Source organism: Desmodus rotundus, chromosome 4 (assembly GCF_022682495.2).
Source record: "Desmodus rotundus isolate HL8 chromosome 4, HLdesRot8A.1, whole genome shotgun sequence".
Lineage (NCBI taxonomy): Eukaryota > Metazoa > Chordata > Mammalia > Chiroptera > Phyllostomidae > Desmodus > Desmodus rotundus.
In genome coordinates this window covers 101,171,246-101,193,379 of record NC_071390.1, presented here as the reverse complement: position 1 = coordinate 101,193,379, position 22,134 = coordinate 101,171,246, and the positions used below count along the sequence as shown (strand labels likewise).

Below are 22,134 nucleotides of genomic sequence, written 5' to 3'. Positions count from 1 at the left end.
ACACTATACATTATCACTCCCAAGAAACACCAGGCTGAGTTGTCATTTATCCATAGGGCATGAGACCTGTTACTTTACTTGGGTTATGGTAATGGAATACTCTCATGTGAGAATGGAGACAACCCTTCAGCCTCGATACCTGCAGAGAGGGCCTATCCTTGCCTGTTTACAAGAAAATAATCAGATACACACAAAAAGAAACAACAAGGAAAGAGGGAAGGAGGAAATTCCCAGGCAGAGGAGGAAGAAAGGTGAAGGCAAAGTTAGGAAAATAAAAGGCAAGTCAGAAGAAGTAACAGGGATGGGGGTGAGAGGGGAGTGATCATCAGCTGGGTAGGAACAGGAGCCAGTTAGCCAGGGGCAGCTGTGGACGGGCGAATGAGTGGCAAGTCCAGTGACTTGCGAAGCAAGCACCAGGCGGAGGAGGGTGGGGCTTGGGGAAGGGTAAAGGCAGGGCAAGACTTAAAAGGGAGATGATCCTAGTTGATGCCACCGTTTACCTCCGAAGAGCAGAGGAAGGGGACCCAACGCGGGGGGAAAGGAGTCCAGGCCTCCCACTAAGGCAGTGCGCGAGGAAGCGAGCAGACAGGAGACCAGGACCCCTGGGAGCGCCCGGCCACCCGGCCACCATGTGCGAGCTGTACAGCAAGCAGGACACTCTGGCGCTGAGGAGGAAGCACATCGGGTAAGGCCTCCCGGGCCCGGAGGAACGGCGCAGAGAGGGAGAAATAACAAGTGCGCGGGATTGGAGCTGAAGTACCGCAGGCAGCGGCCGAGGCAGGAACGGCGCCCCAAGCTTTCCCACCGCGGCTGCCAGCAGAGTGCAATCTGCCGCGCACAGCGCTGGCCCACCCGCGCCGCCGTCAGCACTCACACCCCCTCCTGCAGAGCAGCCCACCGCAACTGCGCACGCGCGCTCCTTGCTGCGGGGGCAACTTTCAGCCCGCTCCAGGGCGGTTCGGGTTCTAGTCCTGGAGGACTGAGGCTGCGGGCAGCTTGGGAAAATTGCCCTGTGAGGGTTAAAGGCCCCAGCAATCATTTACTGCAGGGGTGGGCGCTGAGAGAAGGAAAGGTTCTTCCCCTGAGCTCCCACCAACTCTAAAGGTTTTCAAAACTAGGAGCTCAGGAATATGTTTGGTGCTGGTTATAAAAACAAATTCTGACATCTTTCGTTTAAAGTGAACTTTTTCTCATTGCGTGTTTGGTTCAGAGGTAAGGAGTTAAACCAGCCAGTAGAAAAAACGTTGAAACCACCGTCCTAAGGGTTAAGATGGTACTTACCCACACTGGTGTCTCCCAAGCCATGCCCCTTACTTAAAGTTTAAAGTGCAGTGTTGTCTCCAGTCTACGTTTTTGTCGGTGCTGAAAACGACTTGGTAATATACTGGTGAGCAAACGGGACTGAACTTGGTCAGACCTGGGCCCTCATGCTAGTAGGGTGTCACATTACCTGTGTGACCTCTGGCAAATGCATTTCCTTTCCTGTGAAAATAGGCATAACAACTCTGCTTCGCAGGAAGGAAGGAGCAAATGAGATTAATAAGTGTGATTTCTTTAAGTAAAAATGAGCGATGATTGTGGCCATTCCGGCCCCCTTGTCCCTATAAAGTCAAGGGTCTGCAGTATTTACATGTAATTAGCAAGCGCTATGGAGGGCACGTGAGCGAGGCCTGGGGCACCCAAGAGAGAAAAGAATCAGGATCCCCTTGGACAAGTGCTGGACGGTTTGTCATCCTGAGGCTCCAGAAAGCAACCGCGGGAGGTTCCTAAGGGTTTAGGAGGCTGCTTAGAGCTCTCTCAGCCCTGCTGTATGGTCAGAATAGATTCCTCATTACCCATCTCCCCTTTCCCTTTTTCTAAGCACCACTCCTTCTGTTAGTTTTCAATCCTACATAGTTAGGATCCAGTGAAAACCTAGTGATTTCTGACGCGAGCAGAACAAATTCTGTGAAAGGAGGAAGGTAGCCATGGACTCACTGGAAGAAGAATTTTACCCTAGGTCAGGGGCATGGTGGAAAGTACATTATAACAAGGTAAGGTGAAGTCTGCACTTTTCAGCCCGTGTCTATAACAAAGGTTTCTTTGGATTTTAACTCTTAGGTATGAACTAACAGCTGAGTAGGAACCAATAAGAAAGTCACATTAAATATTAGTTTCACTTTCACTGATGATGATTAATCTTAGGCAGTTTTAAATTTCAGACAACCTAGTCACAATAATGAAAATACTTTCTAAACAGTTGTATATCAGTTTAATGTATTAGTATCTAGTAATCCCTCTAAACTTCCCCTAATGCTTGTGGCATCTTTTTGTGTGTGTGTATTCCAAATCACCAAAATAAAAATAACATACTCGGTTTTCGTTTCTAAATGTCCGTAGAGCCAAGATCAGAAACCTCATCTATGTTGCTAATATTTACACTGCAGACATTCATTTAAATCACCAAACATATAGATGACTTTATTATGCTCAAAAGAGTGGATTAAAGGGTTAGAATGATTGGGTTTTTTATTTAAGAATGGAAAAATCCAGGACTTCATGTAGAGATGGAAATGTAGGTGAACACTCTTTGTCTCCCCACACAACTATAGCAAAAAATACAACTAGGCTACAAAATAAATTTCACCCAGAATTGTCAGATAATCGAGCTATGTGGAATCCAACAAGCAGGGATTTAAAGAATCCACATTTACCCAGATGGGTAGGAGGGGCAGAGCTGGGAATGGGCGGGGTGGTCCCACATCCACGTGTGGTGGATAAAATATGGGAAGGGTTACCTTGGGAGAGACAGATCCCAGCCCCAGTCCAGACCACCGAGGCCAGGGTCCCAGCATTAGGAAGATAAGACCCCATAAGTTCTGACTGTAAAAAACAGTGGGGGTTGGGGCAACAGGAGAAACTGTCCTCTTAAAGGGCCCACAACAGACTTAGGACTCACATAGGCCCACACCTTCTGGGATTCACCACCAGGGCAATAATTGGAAGAGCACCAGTGGCATGTGGGGAGAAAGTGAAGTGGTGGTGGGTAGACAGCTTTCTCCTGGGCAAATTCCAATGCCAGGGGGTGGCATTGCCTCCTAGTGAGCAACCCCCGCCCCTGACATGGAGCAACAGAGCTGTGACAGGTGTTGTCCCCTCCTGGCAATTACCTACTCCCCACCCCATACAACTTAACATGTGTGCTAAGACAAGGAGTCAACAGAGCTCCACCTAATACACAGAAACAAACACAGGGAGGCTGCCAAAATGAGGAGACAAAGAACTATGGCCCAAATGAAAGAACAGAACAAAACTCCAGAAAAAGAACTAAATGAAATGGAGACAGGCAACCTATCAGATGCACAGTTCAAAACACTGGTTATCAGGATGCTCCAGGAACTCATTGGGTACCTCAACAGCATAAAAAAGACCCAGGCACAGATGAAAGTTGCATTATGTGAAATAAAGAAAAATCTACAGGGAACAAACAAGGAATGGATGAACCTGAGAATCAAGTCAATGATTTGGAACAGAAGGAAGAAAAAAGCATTCAATCAGAACAGCAGGAAGAAAATAGAATTGAAAAAAATAGGGATAGCCTTAGAAACTTCTGGGACCTCTTTAAATGTACCAAAATCCAAATCAGCTGATTTCTGAAAAGAACCCCTAGAAAGGGCTAACAAGAAGAATTCAAAGCAATGAAAAATAAGCACCTACAACCTAGATTACTCTACCCAGCAAAGCTGTCGTTTAGAATGGAAGGGCAGATAAAGTGCTTCCCAGACTAGGTAAAACTAAAGGAGTTCATCACCACCAAGCCATTATTATATGAAATGCTAAAGGGAATCATACAAGAAAAAGAAGAAGATCAAAACGATGAACATTAAAATGGCAATAAATTCACAACTATCAATAATTGAAGGCAAATAACTAACTAAGCAGTGAAGCAGAACAGGAACAGAATCATAGATATGGAGATCATTTGGAGGGTTATCAGTTGGGAAGGGAAAGGGGGGAATGGGGAGTAAGTGCAGGGAGTAAGAAGCAAAAATTGGTAGGTCCAAATAGACAGGGGGTGCTAAGAACAGTATAGGAAATGGAATAGCCAAAGAACTTATATGCAGGACCCATGGATATAAACTCGGAGGGAGGGCATTGCTAGAGGAAATAGGGGTTCCGAGTGGAGTGGGGCAAAGGGGAATATAGGGAGAACTATAATAGCATAATCAATAAAATATATTTTTTTTAAAAAAGAAAGGAAAATCCATTGGATACAGGGCAAACACCACTCAAAGACATGGAAAGGATCTCCCGTAAAATTTCCTTCATCGTATTTAACGCTAAGTTATTTGTTTTTAGCCTTTATTCCTGTTTGATTCCTTATAAAGTAGAAAGAGAAAGAGAGAAAGCAAGCAACCACTATCTGGGGGTATGGTATAAGGCACTCTACTTTCAAATTTTGGATTTCTTACTGGCTGTATAACCTGAACAAATTTCTTAAATTTTTCTGTGCCCCAGTTCCCTCACCTATGAAAATAAGAATGATAATAACTCCTATTTCATATGATTGTTGGGGGAGTTGGGAAAATTAAGTGAGATATTTCCTGACACATAGTAAGCCTCAAAAAAAAAAGTTTGCTTTTCTTTCCTGGTAGAATGAAATTTCCCAAAGGAAAATTAGTTATTGCTTCATGTAATTAGATCTGTCAGAGTTGATCCATGTGCTTCTGCATAATGTTGTCATGTCATGGCAAATTTGATATGACAAAACTAAGAAAGGTGAGCAGAGTCACAAACGGGAGGTTAAGACGAAAGTTTCCAGGCTGATATGAATTTGTTTTCAAATGTGTCGCCCAGGTTGTGTTTTCCCTTTCCTTTATATAATTGCAATTTTCACTTACAGTGACCTCCACCGAGAAGGAAACGCTCTGAGCATCCCTGGTAGACCAGAGTGTTTCCTTTCATTATTTCTAGGCCCTCCTGCAAAGTCTTCTTCGCTGCGGATCCCCTTAAAGTAGTGCGCGCCCAGCGGCAGTACCTGTTTGATGAAAAAGGTGAACAGTACTTGGACTGCATCAACAATGTTGCCCATGGTAACTGTCCTGTCTTGTTGTGCCTTGAGGGGTCCTTTATGGAGCAAGGCAGGCTTAGCCCCATTCATATTTGTGCAGGAATTGCAGAGGCTGCAGTTCCTTTGCTGAGCAAGAGCCGTAGTTCTAGAAGAGAAAAGAAAAGTTGCAGCAAATGTGGGACAGAAAGGAGATCACCTTTAGTTTCCTTGCTTCAGAATCCCCCTCACTTGCCAGGCATTTAGTAATTTATTTCTGTGGCTTTTGTCTCCTAAATTTCAGTGGGACACTGTCACCCAGAAGTGGTCAGAGCTGCCCTGAAGCAGATGGAACTGCTGAACACAAATTCTCGATTCCTCCACGACAACATCGTGGAATATGCCAAGCGCCTTTCCGCGACCCTGCCTGAGAAACTCTCTGTTTGTTACTTTACAAACTCAGGGTATGTTTCTAGGTTTCCCACTCATCCTCTTGCCAGCAATTTCTTTGTTAAGTCTCTCATACATACCTTTTAGTTTGGGGCTGTGGTGGGGCACAGATATCTAAAAAGGTTTCCTGACGTTCTTGTCACTTACTAGGTGACTGTGCACTGGGGACCTGACCAGTCTGGTTCCTGTGCTTTAGTCCATGAGCCTGTTGTAGACAGGGCACCAGACAGCATGTTCCAAAGCTTTTGAGCTCAGCCACTCAACTTTTTACCACCATGGTTTCCCTGGTGAAAGATGGGGAAGGCATCCCCTTAAGTATCCCAAAAAGCTATTGAAGTCTGTGTTCCTTGAGAAAACCTGACTAGTCAAATAACACTCACCTCTTCCAGCCTCAGAACAAATAGCTAAAGTACCCACAACCTTAGGCAGTTTTTTAAAACATGGATAAGATTTAGCAGGCCAATGGAACTCTACTGAACAAGCTATAACTTTTGTAAGATTTTTGATTGATTTGAACGTATTTCCATCACACAAACACAAAGAAGGGAGGAATAAATTGAATAGATTACATTCCAACTTTCAAATCCTATAAACCCAAATGATTGTATATCCAGTCTATGGAATGTTGTGTAAACATTTAAACAGTATTTTCTGAGCCCTGGCCAGTGTGACTCAGTTGGTTGGAGTGTCTGTTGTTCCGTAGATGGAAAGGTCATGGGTTCCATTCCCGGTTGGGGCACATACCCAGGTAAGTTGCAGATTTGCTCCCCAGTCAGAGAGCATTGGAGAAGGCAGCCAATTGGTGTTTCTCTCCCACATCAGTATTTTTCTCTTTCTCTCTCTCTCTCTCTCTTTCTCTTCCCCAACCCCTCTCTAAAACCAATGGGGAAAAAAATGTCCTCGAGTGAAGATAAAAAAAAGTATGTTTTGAAAATACGTGCCTCAGCGGGCACTAGAAGTTCAATGTGGAAGAATGAAAAGAGAGGCTAAGAGTGAGTATTCACACTGCTGCTGCTGAGGCCTCCAGGGTGGCTTAGGATCCAGTCCCAGCCTCCACGAGGCCAGATCGTCCTAAGGTTCTGTCTATTCAAGTGCCATATTTCTTTCCATATTGCTGTGTACACGAAACCTCCTTTAATTGAGCTGGCCTGAATGGATCACAGCTGCTTTGGAAATGATCTAAGGGAAGTTTTTTTTTTTTTCAAAGAATAGCTTTACGGAGATGTAATTCACATACCATACAATTCATCCACTTAAAGTATACAGCTCAGTAGGTTTTAGTAAGTGTGCGACCATTACCACAGTCAACTTTAGAACATTTTCCTCACCTCGGAAAGGAATCACGTACCTACATTAGCACTCATTTCCCCTTGCCCCCTCTTGCCAGCTCCTGGCAACCACTGATCAACTCTCTGTGTCTGTGGGTTTGCCTATTACGGATATTTCATGTAATTGAAACCATACAATATGTGTTTTTGTGTGACTGGCCTCTTTTACTTCATGTAATGTTTTCAAGGTGCATCCATGTTGCAGCATGTATAAGCACTTCACTGCTTTTTATTGTGAAATACATTTTCACTGTATGGGAAAAGAAAATACATGTGAAAAGCTCATGAAACAATGTTATATTGGGAGGAAGCCTATATATTCAGCATAAAATCGTATTTTAGAATGATATATTTGCATATATGTTTAAAATTAGCTATTAGAAATTCTGTAAATGTTTGATTATATGATTCTGTAATTCACCTTTCTCTTTCAGTGAGATATTTTTAAAGAAAATTTTTAATCTGAAGATCATTCTTTTTCTTTGTAAAGAATTAAGATATTTTGTTATAAAGCATTCTTGCTTTCAATAAATTAAACATTGAAATATTTGCCTTCCGCTGGTAAAGACTCCTATACTGTCAGAGAGGGATTAGCCCCAAAGAACACTGTCTTCGAAGAAGGCTGTCCCCAAAGACTGGAGACGATAGAGCCTGGGATACTATACAGAATACTGTTGAAGTTAAACAGGCTTCAGTCTGAAACCTGGTTCTACCTCTTCCTGGCTGTGAGAACTTTTTCTGGTCACTCACCTTCTCTGAGAGTGTTGCCCCATTCATAAAAAGGAGATGGCAATACCAGCCTGTTCGAATGCTGCTGAGAATAACTACAAGCCAAACACTCTGCATAATGTCTAACAGATAGAAAATATTCCACAAATGATTATTTTCTTCCCCTGTGTCCAAGTAGTAGAGTTGGACTCTATGAACCAGATAGAAAAGTTATGATCTTCATTTTAGAAATAAGAAACAATTAGTGTGTCCGTCAACAGAGTTTAGTAGCCAAGTTTACAGGCCCTTGTCCTCCCAGTCCTCCCAGGGAGGTCAGGCTCAAAGCAGGCTTCCTAATGCCCTCAAAGTTCATCACCTACTGATGTGGCTGAACTCCGCTAAAATTTGAAATGAGCGGCATATCCTTCATTTGTATTGTTTGTTTGTTTATATCATCTTTACTGAAGACATCTGGGGACCTTGTATTAGAAGGACGAAGTGAGATTGTTGGATGAGCAAGACTGAAGGTGAAAGAGAGGAGTTCAACCTACTTCTGAATACATTTCTGAATACAGTGTCCCCCACCCCTTATTCTAGATTTCTCTCTCTGCAGTTTTGGTTACTCAGGACCAATTGCAATCAGGAAATTGCCGAAATAAGCAATTTACACTTTCTAAATTGTGGACTACTCCGCGTAGCATGATGAAATCTCCCACCATCTGTCTCTGTCCCACCTGGGGCATAAATCAAGCCTTTGTCCCGTATATCCCCACCCATTAGTCACTTGGTAGGCCTCTCAGCGATCAGACTGACTGGCGGATCACCCAGGGTGTCAGAGTGCTTGTGTTCAAGTAACACTGACTTTACTGACTAATGGCCCCGCAGCACAAAGAGCAGTGGTGTGGACACTTCTGCTATGCCAAAGGGACCTGAAAAGAGCTTCCTCTGAGGGAAAAGGTGGGTGTGGCACAGTAAGATAATTTGACAGAGAGAGAGGTCACATTCACGGAACTTTCTCTACAGTATATTGTTTGTACTTGTTCTATTCGACTGTTAGTGATTGTGGTTAATCTCTTACTGTGCCTAATTTATACATCAGACTATCATAGGAAAAGATGGATATCCACGGTTTCACACATCCATTGGGAGTCTTGGAACTTATGCCCCTCAGATAGAATCTGTCATTAGAATCTTCTTTTTAATGAAAATTTTGCAATATTTCTAAAAGAACTATGTTACATTGTTCCCTCTATGTTATCTTATAGATCTGAAGCCAATGACTTAGCCTTACGCCTGGCTCGGCAGTTCAGGGGCCACCAAGATGTGATCACTCTTGACCAGTAAGTCTTGGACACAAGACTTCTAAGCAAGAAGCTCCTTCAGAGGCAAAATCATCTTGACTCTCTCCACACTAACACCATCAGCACACGTGGAGGAGGGGGGATATGTGGCATGGGGACTTTTACTTGCACTAGGGTATCAAGGCCAGGTTAGGCCTGCAGGATACTTAATTCCATCCAAGTTCCTGCCAACGGGGGAAGCTCCGTTGGGTGTTGTGGTTATGGCCTCATGGGCTTTGCATGAATCAGGGCTTTACCTAATTTGCTCACATCTGCAGAGTCTGCTGTGCCATATGACATAGTCTTAAATTGGAGGATTAGAACGTGGGCATCTTGTGGGCAGGTGGCTACCACGGTTGATTTTTTGGTTCTTTTTTTTCCCCCATTCTTCCCACTTACAGACAATCATTCTAATGTGTCTCTTGCATATCTTTCATTTTTTTATGTATATTATTTTATGTGCATGTGTTTTAATTTTTAAAATATTGCTATAGTCCTACTACCATTTCTGACTTTTTTCCCTCAGCCCAGTTTCAAGATTCTAAGTTGATGAATGTACATCTATTCTAATTCAGTGCTGTCACATAGAAATATAATTTGAGCCACATGGGGAATTTACAATTTCCTAGTAGCCATCATATCCCAAATATCATTTCAACATGTAATCCTTATGAAAGATACTGAGTGTTTTCTCTCTCTCACTCTCTTCTTTTTGTGTGCTGTCTTTAAAATCCAATGGGTGTCTTACACTTATAGCACATGTCCCTTCACAATTGCTGCATTCCAAGCACTTGAGAGCTACACGTGGGCAGTGGCTGCCATAGGGAGCAGCTCGCTGGGTACACTTGCTTATTGTTCCCACCAGTGATGGATGCCTTTACCCCCAGCTACTACAAACGGCGCTGCCATGAACATCCTTGCACACGTGCCTCATGGACCTTTCCGAGAGTTTCATAGGGATAAACACCCAGAAACAGGGTTCCTAGGCCATAGGGGTACTATGATCCTTGCTAATTGGATGAAACACTGCCAGATCCACCTCCAGAATGGTTACAGCGCTTACTACACACTGCATGAAATATCCCAGTTTTCCATGTCGTTTCCAAAACCTAATATTGTCTTGCTTTCTAATTTTTTTTCTAATTTTTGCCTGTCTGATAAGTATGAAATGATACCAATGTTGTTTTAATTTGCAATTTTCTAATTATCAGTTTGAATATCTCTTATACTTACTTTACATTTGGGATTTTTCTTCTGAACATTACTGTTCATATTCTTTGCCCATTTTTAAAATTGGGATTCCACCCTTTTCTTGTTGGTTTGCAGTTGTTTATATAATCTAGATCAGAGGATTTCAACCTCCAGAGGACTGTGGTTTAGAATTAACTGAGGAAGGATTTTTTATACCAATGCCAGGCCCCATGCCAGGCCCATGAAAGACAATCTCTACAGGTGGATCCTAGGAGATAGTATATATTGTAAATTTTCCCAACTGTTCCTGATGTACAGGCAGAATCGAAAACCATCATTTGGGGAATTAATCTCTTAAGTGTGAGACATTTCAAATATGGTTTTCTTATGTATTACACGTCTTTTAACTTTGCCATTGGTATTTTTCAACAGAAATCTTTAATTTTGATCAAATTAAATAGATAAAATTTTCATCTTATAGTTTATATTTTCTAAGTTTTGTCAATATCTCTTCCCCAACCTCTAGATTGCAAAGATATTTTCTGTTTATTCTACCTATATAATTATTCCTCACATTGAATGCAGCTGTGGAGTCCCCTGATTTACCATTTATGTATGGATAACTCTCTGAGGTCATCTGTCCTAGTCATCTCTCTGGTCTTTCTCCAGTGCCACACTAATTGTATTACTCTGGCTCTGTAACATGGTTTAACCTATGATTTTAAAAAAGTGCTCCCTCTTTGCTGTATGTAGTCATGGACCTTTTACAATTTCTTTTCCAGATCTGTCAATGATATCTCTGGGCAAGAAAAGAAAGGGCATTCCAGAGCCACCTGTATTTTACTTGAAAGGAACTTCATAGCCACTCAATCACTTACCAATCTTAGTTCTTGAAGAGACTTGCTGGTCCTTACCAACGTGTATTTGCCTGATTTATGCAACTGGACATCCTTTAGAAACCACCCAAAACAGAAACACAGCCCACTCTATGACCGAAAGTTATTTTTAAAATTCACAAGAATGTAACTATCAAAGACACTTTTCATGAAGCTATAGAAAATACTCCTTTTTACATTTAGACAATCTAAGTTAGCAGATATAATTTAAAGAAATTAAGTTCTTTCTGGTTAAAAAGAAAATCTTTGTGAGGATACATATTTGGATTTCCTTGTGTTTTATTTCCTGAATAAGAACTGGACAAATTAAACGGCCAATCCTGTCATGGAAAATTCGATCCCATGCTGTTAAATCTGGTGCCAGTACTGATTCTCCTCGGATGATATGCAATACTATTTTGTATTGGCTAGAAAAACATCCTTCTTTGAGCAATTTTGTTCACTGACTTTTTTCTTTTCAGTGCTTACCATGGTCACCTGTCATCTTTAATTGAGATCAGTCCATATAAATATGGACAGGGCACAGATGTCAAGAAAGAATTTGTGCATGTGGTAAGTGTTTCAGGATCCAAGAATCAGAATGGTAGTACTGGAAGCATGCCTGGTGATAATCCAGTGAATCTTTTCATGGCAATGAAACCATGAAAAAGAAACTAAGATCTAGAGCAGTATGTGACTTGCTAAAGTCACAAAGCTAGTTAATGCAGGATGTGGTTCAAAATCCATTGATGAGTAACACAACCAGCAAATGAGTATAGTGGCAGTGATCGCTGTTATTCACAGCTGTTTGCTTTTCTTGCCCCTTGGTCTTTAATTACTTTTTCTATCAATGATGTCAGCTTGAAACTCAAAGTTGAATTAAGTGTGTATGATTGTCTTCAAATTGCTCTATGCTAAATTATTATATAGACTGATTAAGTAAAATAAACCAAATAAACCAATTAAGTTGTTGAAACAATAAAAGGGATTTGGTTTAAGTAAGGATCAATAGGCTTCTTAAGAAAATCTTCAATACCTTCTTCCAAATTTTACAATCTGGAATCAGTAGTGTTAAGGCACTCGAGTTTTCTGAATAATTATAACTTGCTATCAAATTGGTAAATGTTAGTTTATTTTCAATCTAGAATAGTTAATACAGTTCCCACTCATTGACATTTTCAGGTGACATAGTCACGCTTGTTAATGTGAACTCAGTCCCTCTGTGAACATAGGGATGCAGTCCTGACTTACAAGGGTCTAGGAGCATTGGCTCCGGTTCACAGTGAAAAGATTTCAGGTACTCACGGAATTCAGAAATGTTATGGAAGAAGAACAAAAGAACCTAGAGCCACTTAAATCCACGTGATCCCCTTTCTAATACACTTTTGTGGGAAAATGTCAAATTTTAAAGGCTTATTTTTCCAAGAAGCAAATCATAAGAGACTCTATTACTTGATCTTTAAGGCACCAACTCCAGATACTTACAGAGGAAAATACAGAGAAGACCATGCAGACCCAGCCAGCGCTTATGCAGATGAGGTGAAGAAAATTATTGAAGAAGCTCATAAAAGTGGAAGGAAGGTTTGTACTGACATTTTTTGAAACATTTTAACATCTTTTATATCATTGTGATACATTGGAGAGATGGAAAAGAACTCGATCTCATTTCCCTTCCTGTTCTTCTCTGGCTTCATTTTCACTTGGTTCATATTTCAAAAAGTGTGTTATTATAGTCATGCCTCTAAGACTGTCTATTTTTATTTATCCTGGAAGAGCAATCACTGCGCCCAGTCCAAAACTGATGGCCTAACTCTGACCTTCCCAGTGGGATGCAGACTGGCCCACAGGGGCAGAGCAGAGAGGACTAGGGAAGGCAATAGACCAGGGACGGATTCTTCTAATGCAGGGCAGCACAAGGGGCTAACACATGGTGCCAAGAAGGGAAGAGGCAGGGAGGCCCTGAAGCATCAGGACCAGTGCAGACTCCAGGACCCACAAGGGCGCCTTGGCACTTCTCTTGAACTGGTTTGACTTTCCTGAAGCCACAGAACTTGGGTTTGTCATGTCATGTCAGAAAAAGTTTCTTCCAATCTGGACCTGGACCTCAGAGACAGAACCAAAATCCTGCGGAATAGGAAAAACACTTTGTTTTCTGAGTCTTCACCCTACTGTCTTCAGCTTAACGTTAACTCTCAGCCCATTTGAGGGGTACTAATGTGGCGTTTTAATGCCTTTTGACACATGCTTTGCCTTTCGACATGTTTAGGCATCAACATGGCAAAAACAAAAAAATTAATGGCGATAAAAATGAAGGCTTTGCCTTTTCCCATTCAAATATGTTAGTTTTATTGACTGAAGAGTCATTTTCATTTCTGTTTCTTCTTTTTCTTTCCAACCCATTCAATTTTCATATCTTCCCATGTTATACCTAAGCAGGTGCACCTGAGCTTAATACACTTTTTCTTCTGAAATGTAGCCTTCACCTCTTTACTGAACAGTGAGCACTGCTTCCAGGAAAAACATTTCGCATTGCCAAGATCATATGGCCTTTTTGCTGCAAAAGGGATTCAGATGACATTTTGAGCACATTAGCATTCCATAGTTATGAAATAGCTGCTGTGGTGTTAACAATGCTGAAAGCAATGAGCAAACATTAAATTGGAAGCTTTGGTGTATTGGATGTGCTTGGAAAGTCATAGAATTGTAGAGAATATTTCTTTTGTGTCCAGCAACCTCATTTTACAGCTGATAAATGAAATAGTTCAAAGGAAGGGACTTTAAATTAGTACAGTTACAGAGGTAGGCTAGACTAGAACCTTCGTTCTCTTGACTTTATATCTGAGCTCAGTGTTATCTATTTTCTACTCCTTTCTTATCCTCTAGAACACTTCCTGTGTAGTTCCTATTGGGAATTGCCTAGTTCTGCTGAGGTAAGCCTGGCTCAGGGCAAGAACGAGAAAGGTAGCATGATAACTTGTGTGTGGCTTCAAGTAACCCTCCAATCTTGTTAGTGCAAATTCCAGGTTCAGGCTGCCCTAGTCCATCCAGCTGAGAAATAAGCTCCATAGTAATGTATTAGAACCTGGGTGATTTTTTAGATCTTCATATACAGCCTGATCAAAACATCAGTCTTATTCAGTTGGTCCTATTGAAAACCCTGCATTTAAATTAATTGTAACAAAAAGGAAAACACCCTCTTCTCCATTTGTCACGGTAGTTTCACTGATACTCTAGGATTTCAGAAACTAATGCTTCAGATCACTTGCTTTTTCATCATAGACATCTTTTCTTTTCAATTAAATGGCCTATTTGCCACTTGGCACAGGTCGATTCCTAGACATTTTTTAAAAAACTGCTGTGTAAGAAGTCCTCTCTTTTAGGTAGTATGAGGGGGACCTAATGGACTTTGACCCCATCTTCTCTCGTATAGATTGCTGCCTTTATCGCTGAATCCATGCAGAGTTGTGGCGGACAAATAATCCCTCCAGCAGGCTACTTCCAGAAAGTGGCAGAGTATGTACTTGACCTGGGCACCCTGGATCAAACTGAGGCACCGTGACAATTCTGTAGGGCCGTATTGGTTGATAAAATATTGAAGAACTTCCAAACTAGCTGTTAAATGGCCACTTCAGAGTGCCTGCCACCCCAGCACTCCCAGAATTCCTCCACCTTCTCAAGACCCAGCAAATAAAGAGCTTACACATGGTGTAGCAGGGGCCCTCCAGGACTCTGCCCCAGCCCCTGGCCTCACATCCTGTCTGACTGGCCGGTGCCCAACCCTTACCAGTTAGTAAAACCTTGAAGATTAACCCCACTAAACACTGCTTCTTGTTCACTTCTTTCTCTTTCCACCTAAGACATGCCAGAGAGCTTATTTTAACACAAGCCCCAACAATATACAGTAGATCTAATCTGGAAATTATGTGGTTATGTTTTGAAGTCAGTGACAACGCAGATGTCATGGGGGTTTTGAGCACTGAAATATTTTTAACAAAGACTCCAGGCTTCAAATTAACACCATTTTTTCTGAAGTTCTCAAAACTCTTATGTCGTTGTGGGTGGGTGTGGGCACTCCCGGGGACCTGAAGGCATTAGACTGTCCTTCCGTTTTTCAGATATGTACACAGAGCAGGAGGTGTGTTTATAGCTGATGAAGTTCAGGTTGGTTTTGGACGAGTTGGGAAACATTTCTGGAGCTTCCAAATGCATGGCGAAGACTTTGTTCCAGACATCGTCACGATGGGAAAACCAATGGGCAATGGCCACCCAGTGGCATGCGTGGTAACAACCAAAGAAATTGCAGAAGCCTTCAGCAGCTCTGGGATGGAGTATTTCAATACGGTATATCTGGGTCTCTGACTTTGATGCTCAGGGGAGAAAAGAATGCTTGCTTCTACACTTCTTGCCTACATAATGAAGATTAAAGCTCATTATTGCCTGCTAACCACTGCAGACCCCTCGCCAAACTTTGATGTAACCACGCTTCATTCTATCTGACACAGTTCCCCTTGTATTTTTCCTTCTGTGTCTCTCCCGCTTCTCAATTGTTCCTATTAATTATTCCACTGACAGGTGGCTGCCCTGCTAAATTCTAGAATGATATTTCATTAACAGATATTATTTCTTTGTTTTGAATCATATTTGAATTTCCAAAACATCTCTGTTTCGATGATTCAGTACTCTAAATGTGATATGGCTGACTTAAGAGATACTGAATGTTTATCTTTGGGAAATTTCATTTCCTTGGTTTTACCCCCCAAGAGTGTTAAGTTTTAAGCTGGGAAAAAATTATTGCAGTTTGTACAGTATGTACAATAGCAATTGATATTTGTTATAGTTACAAGTAAGATTCAAATCTAAGACATAAATTATTTGGAAGAAACCCAGATCTCCCCCCGACCCCCCTCTGAACCACACTCTGAAATCCTTAATTCCCAACACACTGTCTCTTTTTTGTTTGGATGAGCCAATGAAGTTCCTGAAGGTCTTTCATACTACTTATGCAGCATGGAGAATATAATTTGGAATGAATTTTCTTTTAATCCTCAATAAATAGAATCATGCTCTGTTTTCATCTATGAAATTAACATCATAAGAGAAAGTTTTATTGAAATTGCTTGCTTATGTTTGACAAATTTCTCACCGATGAAGCAATGCCACTAATTTAATTATGTTTCCTCATTTATCCTTGTTCTGAAGTATGGAGGAAACCCAGTATCTTCTGCTGTTGGTTTGGCCGTCCTGGATGTGATTGAAAATGAAGGCCTTCAAGGAAATGCCACGAGAGTGGGGAGCTACCTTATTGAGTTACTGAATGAACAGAAGGCTAAGCACCCTTTGATAGGAGATATCAGGTGTGTTTATGATGACATTGTTACGCAGTATTCATCCTTCCAAATGAAAACAACTTGTATTTTACCTGACACATTTAAAGCAAAGTGCAGAAAATGAAATCTAGAAAACACTGAAAATACAAAAAGCAGAACTTGTTCTTAGTTGAGAACCCAGATATCATCACTACTGTTAACTTTTGAGTGTGTATCCTTTACAAGCTTTTTAAAGACAAAGCTGGGATAGTTTCAGCACCAAAAAAATGAAAAGAAGGACTGTGAAGTAACTTTAAATTATTTATTAAAAATTCTTTAAAATGATACCTGGGAAATCTTGACATTTTACACATATATACCATTTATCATCATTAATGTCCTGAGAAACCAACTAGTGTGAAGAGGTTGTTTTAAGCCTTTTGCTTGTTCAGTTGAGTGGGGGGAGAAAAAAACTGGATGTCGAAAACTGACTTGTTTCAAAAATTAGAAATAGCTATGGACACTTGGATTGGTATCTTGGATTAGTGAGAATCAATTCCAATTACTCTTAGAGGGAGTCACGTTCAGCCTCACATTCAGCTGACGTTTAGGGACCGTGTTAATTTTCAGTGACGATGCAGCGTTCAGTGAAGTGTGTCAAGTTTCTTTCCTCACCTCCCGCAGGGGGATTGGCCTTTTCATCGGAATTGACTTAGTGAAGGACCGTCAGAGGAGGACCCCTGCCACAGCCGAGGCTCAGCACGTTATCTACAAGTAAATGCACTTCCACCCTGTTTGGTGTCTGGGTGCTAGGGTGCCCACCCTCATGAAGGCTTCTTTTGCTTCCTCCCATCTCTCCAAATGGGAAAGTTTAAGACACGTGCATTTTTTAAATGTGGGCTTCTTGTGTGTGGAATACGAAACTGTTCTGTGTTCACATTATTCTTAAAGGATCTTACTTATCATTTGCATACGTTCTCATGTATTTCCTTCATGCTCCTTAGGATGAAAGAAAAGGGAGTGCTTCTCAGCGCGGATGGGCCTCATAGAAATGTACTTAAAATAAAACCACCTATGTGTTTCACTGAAGAAGACGCCAAGTTTTTGGTGGACCAACTCGATGGGATTCTAGCAGGTCTGTCCACAGATTTTTAAGATGCCTCCTTGCCCCCACACCCCCTGCCCTCCACCACCAACCCTGGCTTGCTCATACACAGCTGTGCGTCTTTTCATTCGTGACGGAAGTGAAGGAGGGCAGAAATGAATGTTAACTTTGTATTTAGAACTAGGAGAAGAGAGCTGAAACATAACAACTACGTTATGGACTCTTAGTTAAATCCACATTTTCCGTTTGCACTCACAGAACTCCAAGCCTAAGCTTTTACTGAAATAGCACGCAGTTTTATTTTTATCACTTATTTTCACTCTTTAAAAACTGCATGCCCACATTGTAGCATGCACCACAAAGTCTGCAGTGTATAGTATTCCAACACTGTGCTGTGAAATTAAGTGAAATATTATCCATAGAAATTATAGTCTACAAGCTAACAATTATTTATTATATGCAGAATCATTTGATTTTGTGTATTTTACCTATTACAATTTAATTTTTGAGCAGTTTTGTTTGTCTATTCAGAATTATACCCTGTGATAGGAACTTATCTTTTCTTTACCTATATTATAAAATTAGGTTAATTCATTTTTTTGTCGTGACCATAAATCAATATTAGAAAGTAAACTAACAGTGTAAAACCTTGTTGAAAAACATAAAGAGCTGTCAGATGTTAGAATGTTTGTTGTTGCTTTAACTATATTTTCAAGATTCCACTTCCCTGCTCTCTTCTCAGTCTTTTAGGATTGAGACAAGGTTGAGAAGCCAGGAATCAGCATAACATACAAAATAGATAATTAATGTTTGGGAACTTGAGAGTCAGCCCAAGCGACTTGTAGTAAGTCACTGCCGAAGACACCCAAACCTGAGAAGCATCCTCACACACCCGCCTGTCCTCTGGTCCCTTGAAGGACCAGGCAGTGCAAAGAGTAACGTTGGGGCAAGTCCATCACTATTACTTAAAAGTCACCTCAGAGCTTAAGCACTGTCAATGATGAGGAGAGGAATTTCTTTTGAATAAAGTGAGCGTGGCGTAGCTAACATAGGCTCAAGTGCCCCTTGTAAATGATAATGATGAAACACTGCAATAAAAGCTTAAAAGCAGCGATTTGCACAGTGACCCCTTCAAAAACAAACAAACAAAAAACACATTCAGCTCTCTATTCTTAAGGGTATTTCTATAGATACCAAAAGGGTTTTCTGAGATTTTTATGTTCTGTCTTCTCCATTGCACCCTCCTGATGCAGTTTTAGAAGAAGCCATTGTAGCCAAAGCCGAGAGTGCGACGGTCTCTGAGAATACCCCATGTAGAACAAAGGTAAGAGTCAGCTACTTCATTTTTAGGAGAAAAGTTGAAAACTGTTGGAATTTATGAAATAAGAGTGCAAATTTTTAAAAATTGTACAATGACCTTTAGAATATAACCTGCCTTTGCTAGGGATGGCTTATTGTCGCAATTTTGCATGCACCATTAAATTTTGAGCTGTGTGTCAGGCCACTTGAAAGGCATAAAGGCAAAGGACCATTCTGATAGGATCATTCCCGAAACAACCACCAAAAACCCCTCAGGCCCGTGGAGAGGGCCTTCAGATCAAATAGAGAGATGATTACACACGACACAAATGCCTTCTTGTTTGCTCTGAAGACCACCTGGCACTGCCTCAGGTTCTCACACGCCACCCTGTAAAACCAACAGAAGCATTAGCAGCATGGCTCCAAAACGCCAGCGTTTGATCCTGACGTGCACTGAAGTCGAAACTTGGAATGGCCTCCAGAGCCTGGGAACCTTCTGGCACCCAGTGGCCTACTTTCTGCATTTGATGTGCTTCCAGCAGAGGGCCTTCCCATTCTCTCCCTGAGCTGCCCAGGGTGTGAGAGAGAGCTCCCGGGTCGGGACACAGTAAGGCAGAAAACTTGAGAGACTTTGTTGCATAATTTGTTTATGACTTTGCCGCATAAAGGAACAATCAGTGCCTTGAGCCCGCCTGCACGTCCAGTGTGGTCAGCAAAGTCCTTCTCCTCACTGAAAAACATTGGCACTTGGGATGAGAGCAAATGATTTGCTTAACAGGACAAACCCATTCTAGAAATCAATGATTATCTGCTGTTTGAGAGTAGCTTCTCTGGCTAGGACAGAATCACAGGTTTAAGAACTGAGCAAGCGTTGAAAAAGACCTTCCGTAAAAGGTGTTTACTGTGGGAAACCCTACTTTGGAGTTTGCAAAGTTAACACACATCTCTGAAATGTTGGCTCGGAGTGCCAGATTTCATGTTGACCTCAATTTTCGAACGTCAATGGAAGGTACTCACAGCGTTAGGGAGGAACAACCAGAGCTGTGGTGGCTGGGGATGGCTTGGTTTCTCCCACGCGCTGTGTTTGCCCGCTTCTGCAGCAGCCCCTGGGAGGCTGGGTGGGTCAGAGGTGGAGTGCCCACTGGAGTTTGTGTGCCTGTCTTGCAGATGCCTATGGAAGCACACTTGGAATTGCTCGGGGAGGGAGCCCCAGACCAGAAAGAAAATCCCAGGCAAAAGAGAAATGGATTGTGCGCGGATAAACATTCACCGCCCAGTAAGCGGCTCAAGACATGAGAGATTAGTTTTAAAGCAAGATAAATATCCTGAGTTATGAAAGGCAGTGTCTTCTTGACAGCTCTCTGTACTCCTTAGAGGTAGAATTTGCATTCCACATGGCTTTGTCAATAAAAAAGGGCAAACAAGTAGTCAGAATAAACCAACTGGTGATCAAACCATGTCAAAATTATTAGCTCAGCCTTTAGCCTGTTAATTCCTTACTTGAACTTCTGAATGTACTTAATTTATTCTACTAAATTTCAGCTTTAAGTTGAATATTATGTTGGAAGTTTTACTTTTCATGTTTTAATGTCTGAACTAAGGGAGCAAAGTACAGCGGGTTCCTTAACTTAGGAGACCTAAGTGCCTTAAAATATGAATTCCACAATGATTCCTTTGGTTTACATTTATGGACTACAATAAAATAAAAGATAATGTACACCAAACATGTTTTACTAGCAACGTGTTTATCCTTCTTTTGCAGAGAATATTAAGAGTTGGGGTGATAAATGCAGTCATTTGGGGGAAAAAATCACATACAGGAAAGGTAAAAAGTCAATGAATAACCCAGACCTCTGGCGGGGAGCTAGGACTGGGTTAATCATGATTCTGTGGGGACTAGGGGTCAGCGCACAAGGAGTTCACCCAGACACGCTCTGCAGAGGTGGCTGGGATGGCAGCATGAGCCAAAACTCTGTGTTCTCAGGGGACTGAGCTTTGTCTACTCAGATTGTGTCACCTTGGCAAGGCACTTACCTGTCAGGTAAGAAATTAACTTTGAACCAAACATCTTCCTTTTCTCGCCATCAAGGTTGTCATGTACATGCACACGCACACTTCTGACCAGACATGAGGAAACCTGGAACCTCAAGAGACTCTCCATTACATGCTGGTACCATACATCAACTTGGAAAGCAATGTACCGAACTGGAAAAATTTGAATTTTAGTATAGACTTCCCTTTGTCTCTCTGTTGCCTTCCTAATAGTTATTAAATTTGGTGGTTTTGTTGCATAAAGCAGAGGTAATAATCTTGTGGCAATTTCATGACAACTGAGAAGGATGTTGGGAAGAAAATTAATTGTAAAAAGCTTCCTTTCTGAGTTCATCATAGATAAAAAGTGCTACCGAAATGTAAGATTATTACTACTTTTTACTCCTAAAAGTATACCTGATTCTGGACCCTGGCTGGATAATGCTGCAGTTGGTTCCCAAAGCTGGCAAAGAGGAATGGGAGGGAATACAGGTCTCTGTGGTTTGCCCCTAGGGAACAAGTTAATGACAAGATAAGTTCTGTGTGCACCCCTTTTTGTCTTCCTAACTGGAGCTGGTATAGATGCTCCAGGGAGGAAGGGCAAAAGCCATGCCTGTGTTTGTTTTCCAAATACAAAATAATAGAAAGCTAAGACTATATTCTTCAATACACGCCACTCTACTTCATTATCTAAACATTAGGTTTTTACAGTAAGAGAGATGCAGAAATATGTGACTCCTTCCTGAATGTACCTGTGTGTGATGCCCTAATAGCTGCTTCATTTGTGGCCTCAAAAGGAAGGCTGTGTCAATGTGGGTCCTTGGGGACTCAAGAGAGTCCCCAGGTGGATTTAACACCAAGATAGAAGTACAAGAGATTAATAGAGGTAACTCCTGTCCAAGATAAAGGAACAAGGAAACGGTAGTCAGGAGAGCCTTTCAGGTCTGACACCTATGAAAGGAGAAGCACCGGAAGTGAGGATTCAGTAGAAAGAGTCTCAGGTGGTCTGTGCCAGCACGTGGGAGCCCAGTGCAGAGACGGTCCCAAATAGAGAGCTGTGCTGGGTGGACATGCCCAGCCCCTGCTATCTCTGCTGACTTCATCCCTGGCTGGGAACTCTCAGAGACAGCGCACAAAGCTTAAACACTGCAGTGGATCTTGAGGACACTGCAGCTGGAGCCCGTCAGCAGACGGCACTCCTCACCACAGGTTTCCTCTTGAAGGGAGAGCTGAGCAGCACACTCCCATGGCTGCCAAGTCCACCAGGGGTGGGACATAGATCCACTTCCCCACACATTTGGGGGAGCAGCTCCTCAGTGGTTCCTCAGTGGGTCTCTCTTCCTGAGGGGATACATAGTGGAGCAAACTACAACTCCTGTCACTGCAAATAATCCCAGTGCTACAACAGGTACTTCTTGTCTCCCTCCTTCACCATTGAAGTTCCACTCCCCCTCAGCTGTCACTCCTGGACCTCC

The 22,134-nt window shown here is 41.9% G+C and overlaps 1 protein-coding gene across 3 annotated transcripts; it reads left to right on the top strand.

The window, feature by feature from the left end:
• The first annotated feature begins 442 nt into the window (after positions 1–442).
• On the top strand, positions 443–20,370 carry ETNPPL (ethanolamine-phosphate phospho-lyase). 3 transcript variants are annotated; one of them, XM_053923374.2, is made up of 13 exons: positions 443–685; positions 4,954–5,033; positions 5,331–5,490; positions 8,778–8,852; positions 11,401–11,491; positions 12,383–12,499; positions 14,349–14,431; positions 15,034–15,259; positions 16,118–16,272; positions 16,909–16,998; positions 17,229–17,359; positions 18,583–18,653; positions 19,796–20,370. In XM_053923374.2, exons 1-13 carry the CDS (start codon positions 474–476, stop codon positions 19,922–19,924), a joined length of 1,620 nt encoding a protein of 539 aa, XP_053779349.1. In that variant the 5' UTR covers positions 443–473; the 3' UTR covers positions 19,925–20,370. The 3 variants fall into 3 exon arrangements, with proteins under 3 accessions (XP_053779349.1, XP_053779348.1, XP_053779350.1); XM_053923373.2 differs by having other exon boundaries at positions 4,954–5,072; XM_053923375.2 differs by lacking the exon at positions 8,778–8,852 and having other exon boundaries at positions 4,954–5,072.
• The last annotated feature ends 1,764 nt before the right edge of the window (positions 20,371–22,134 follow it).

What these genes read in the sequence shown, in the direction of transcription:
- ETNPPL (XM_053923373.2), top strand. Translation starts at nt 474, where the DNA reads ATGATCCTAGTTGATGCCACCGTTTACCTCCGAAGAGCAGAGGAAGGG. An exon ending in TACTTCCAGAAAGTGGCAGA is followed by an intron (nt 14,432 to 15,033) that starts GTATGTACTTGA and finishes TCCGTTTTTCAG; the next exon opens with ATATGTACACAGAGCAGGAG. An exon ending in GGATGGAGTATTTCAATACG is followed by an intron (nt 15,260 to 16,117) that starts GTATATCTGGGT and finishes CTTGTTCTGAAG; the next exon opens with TATGGAGGAAACCCAGTATC.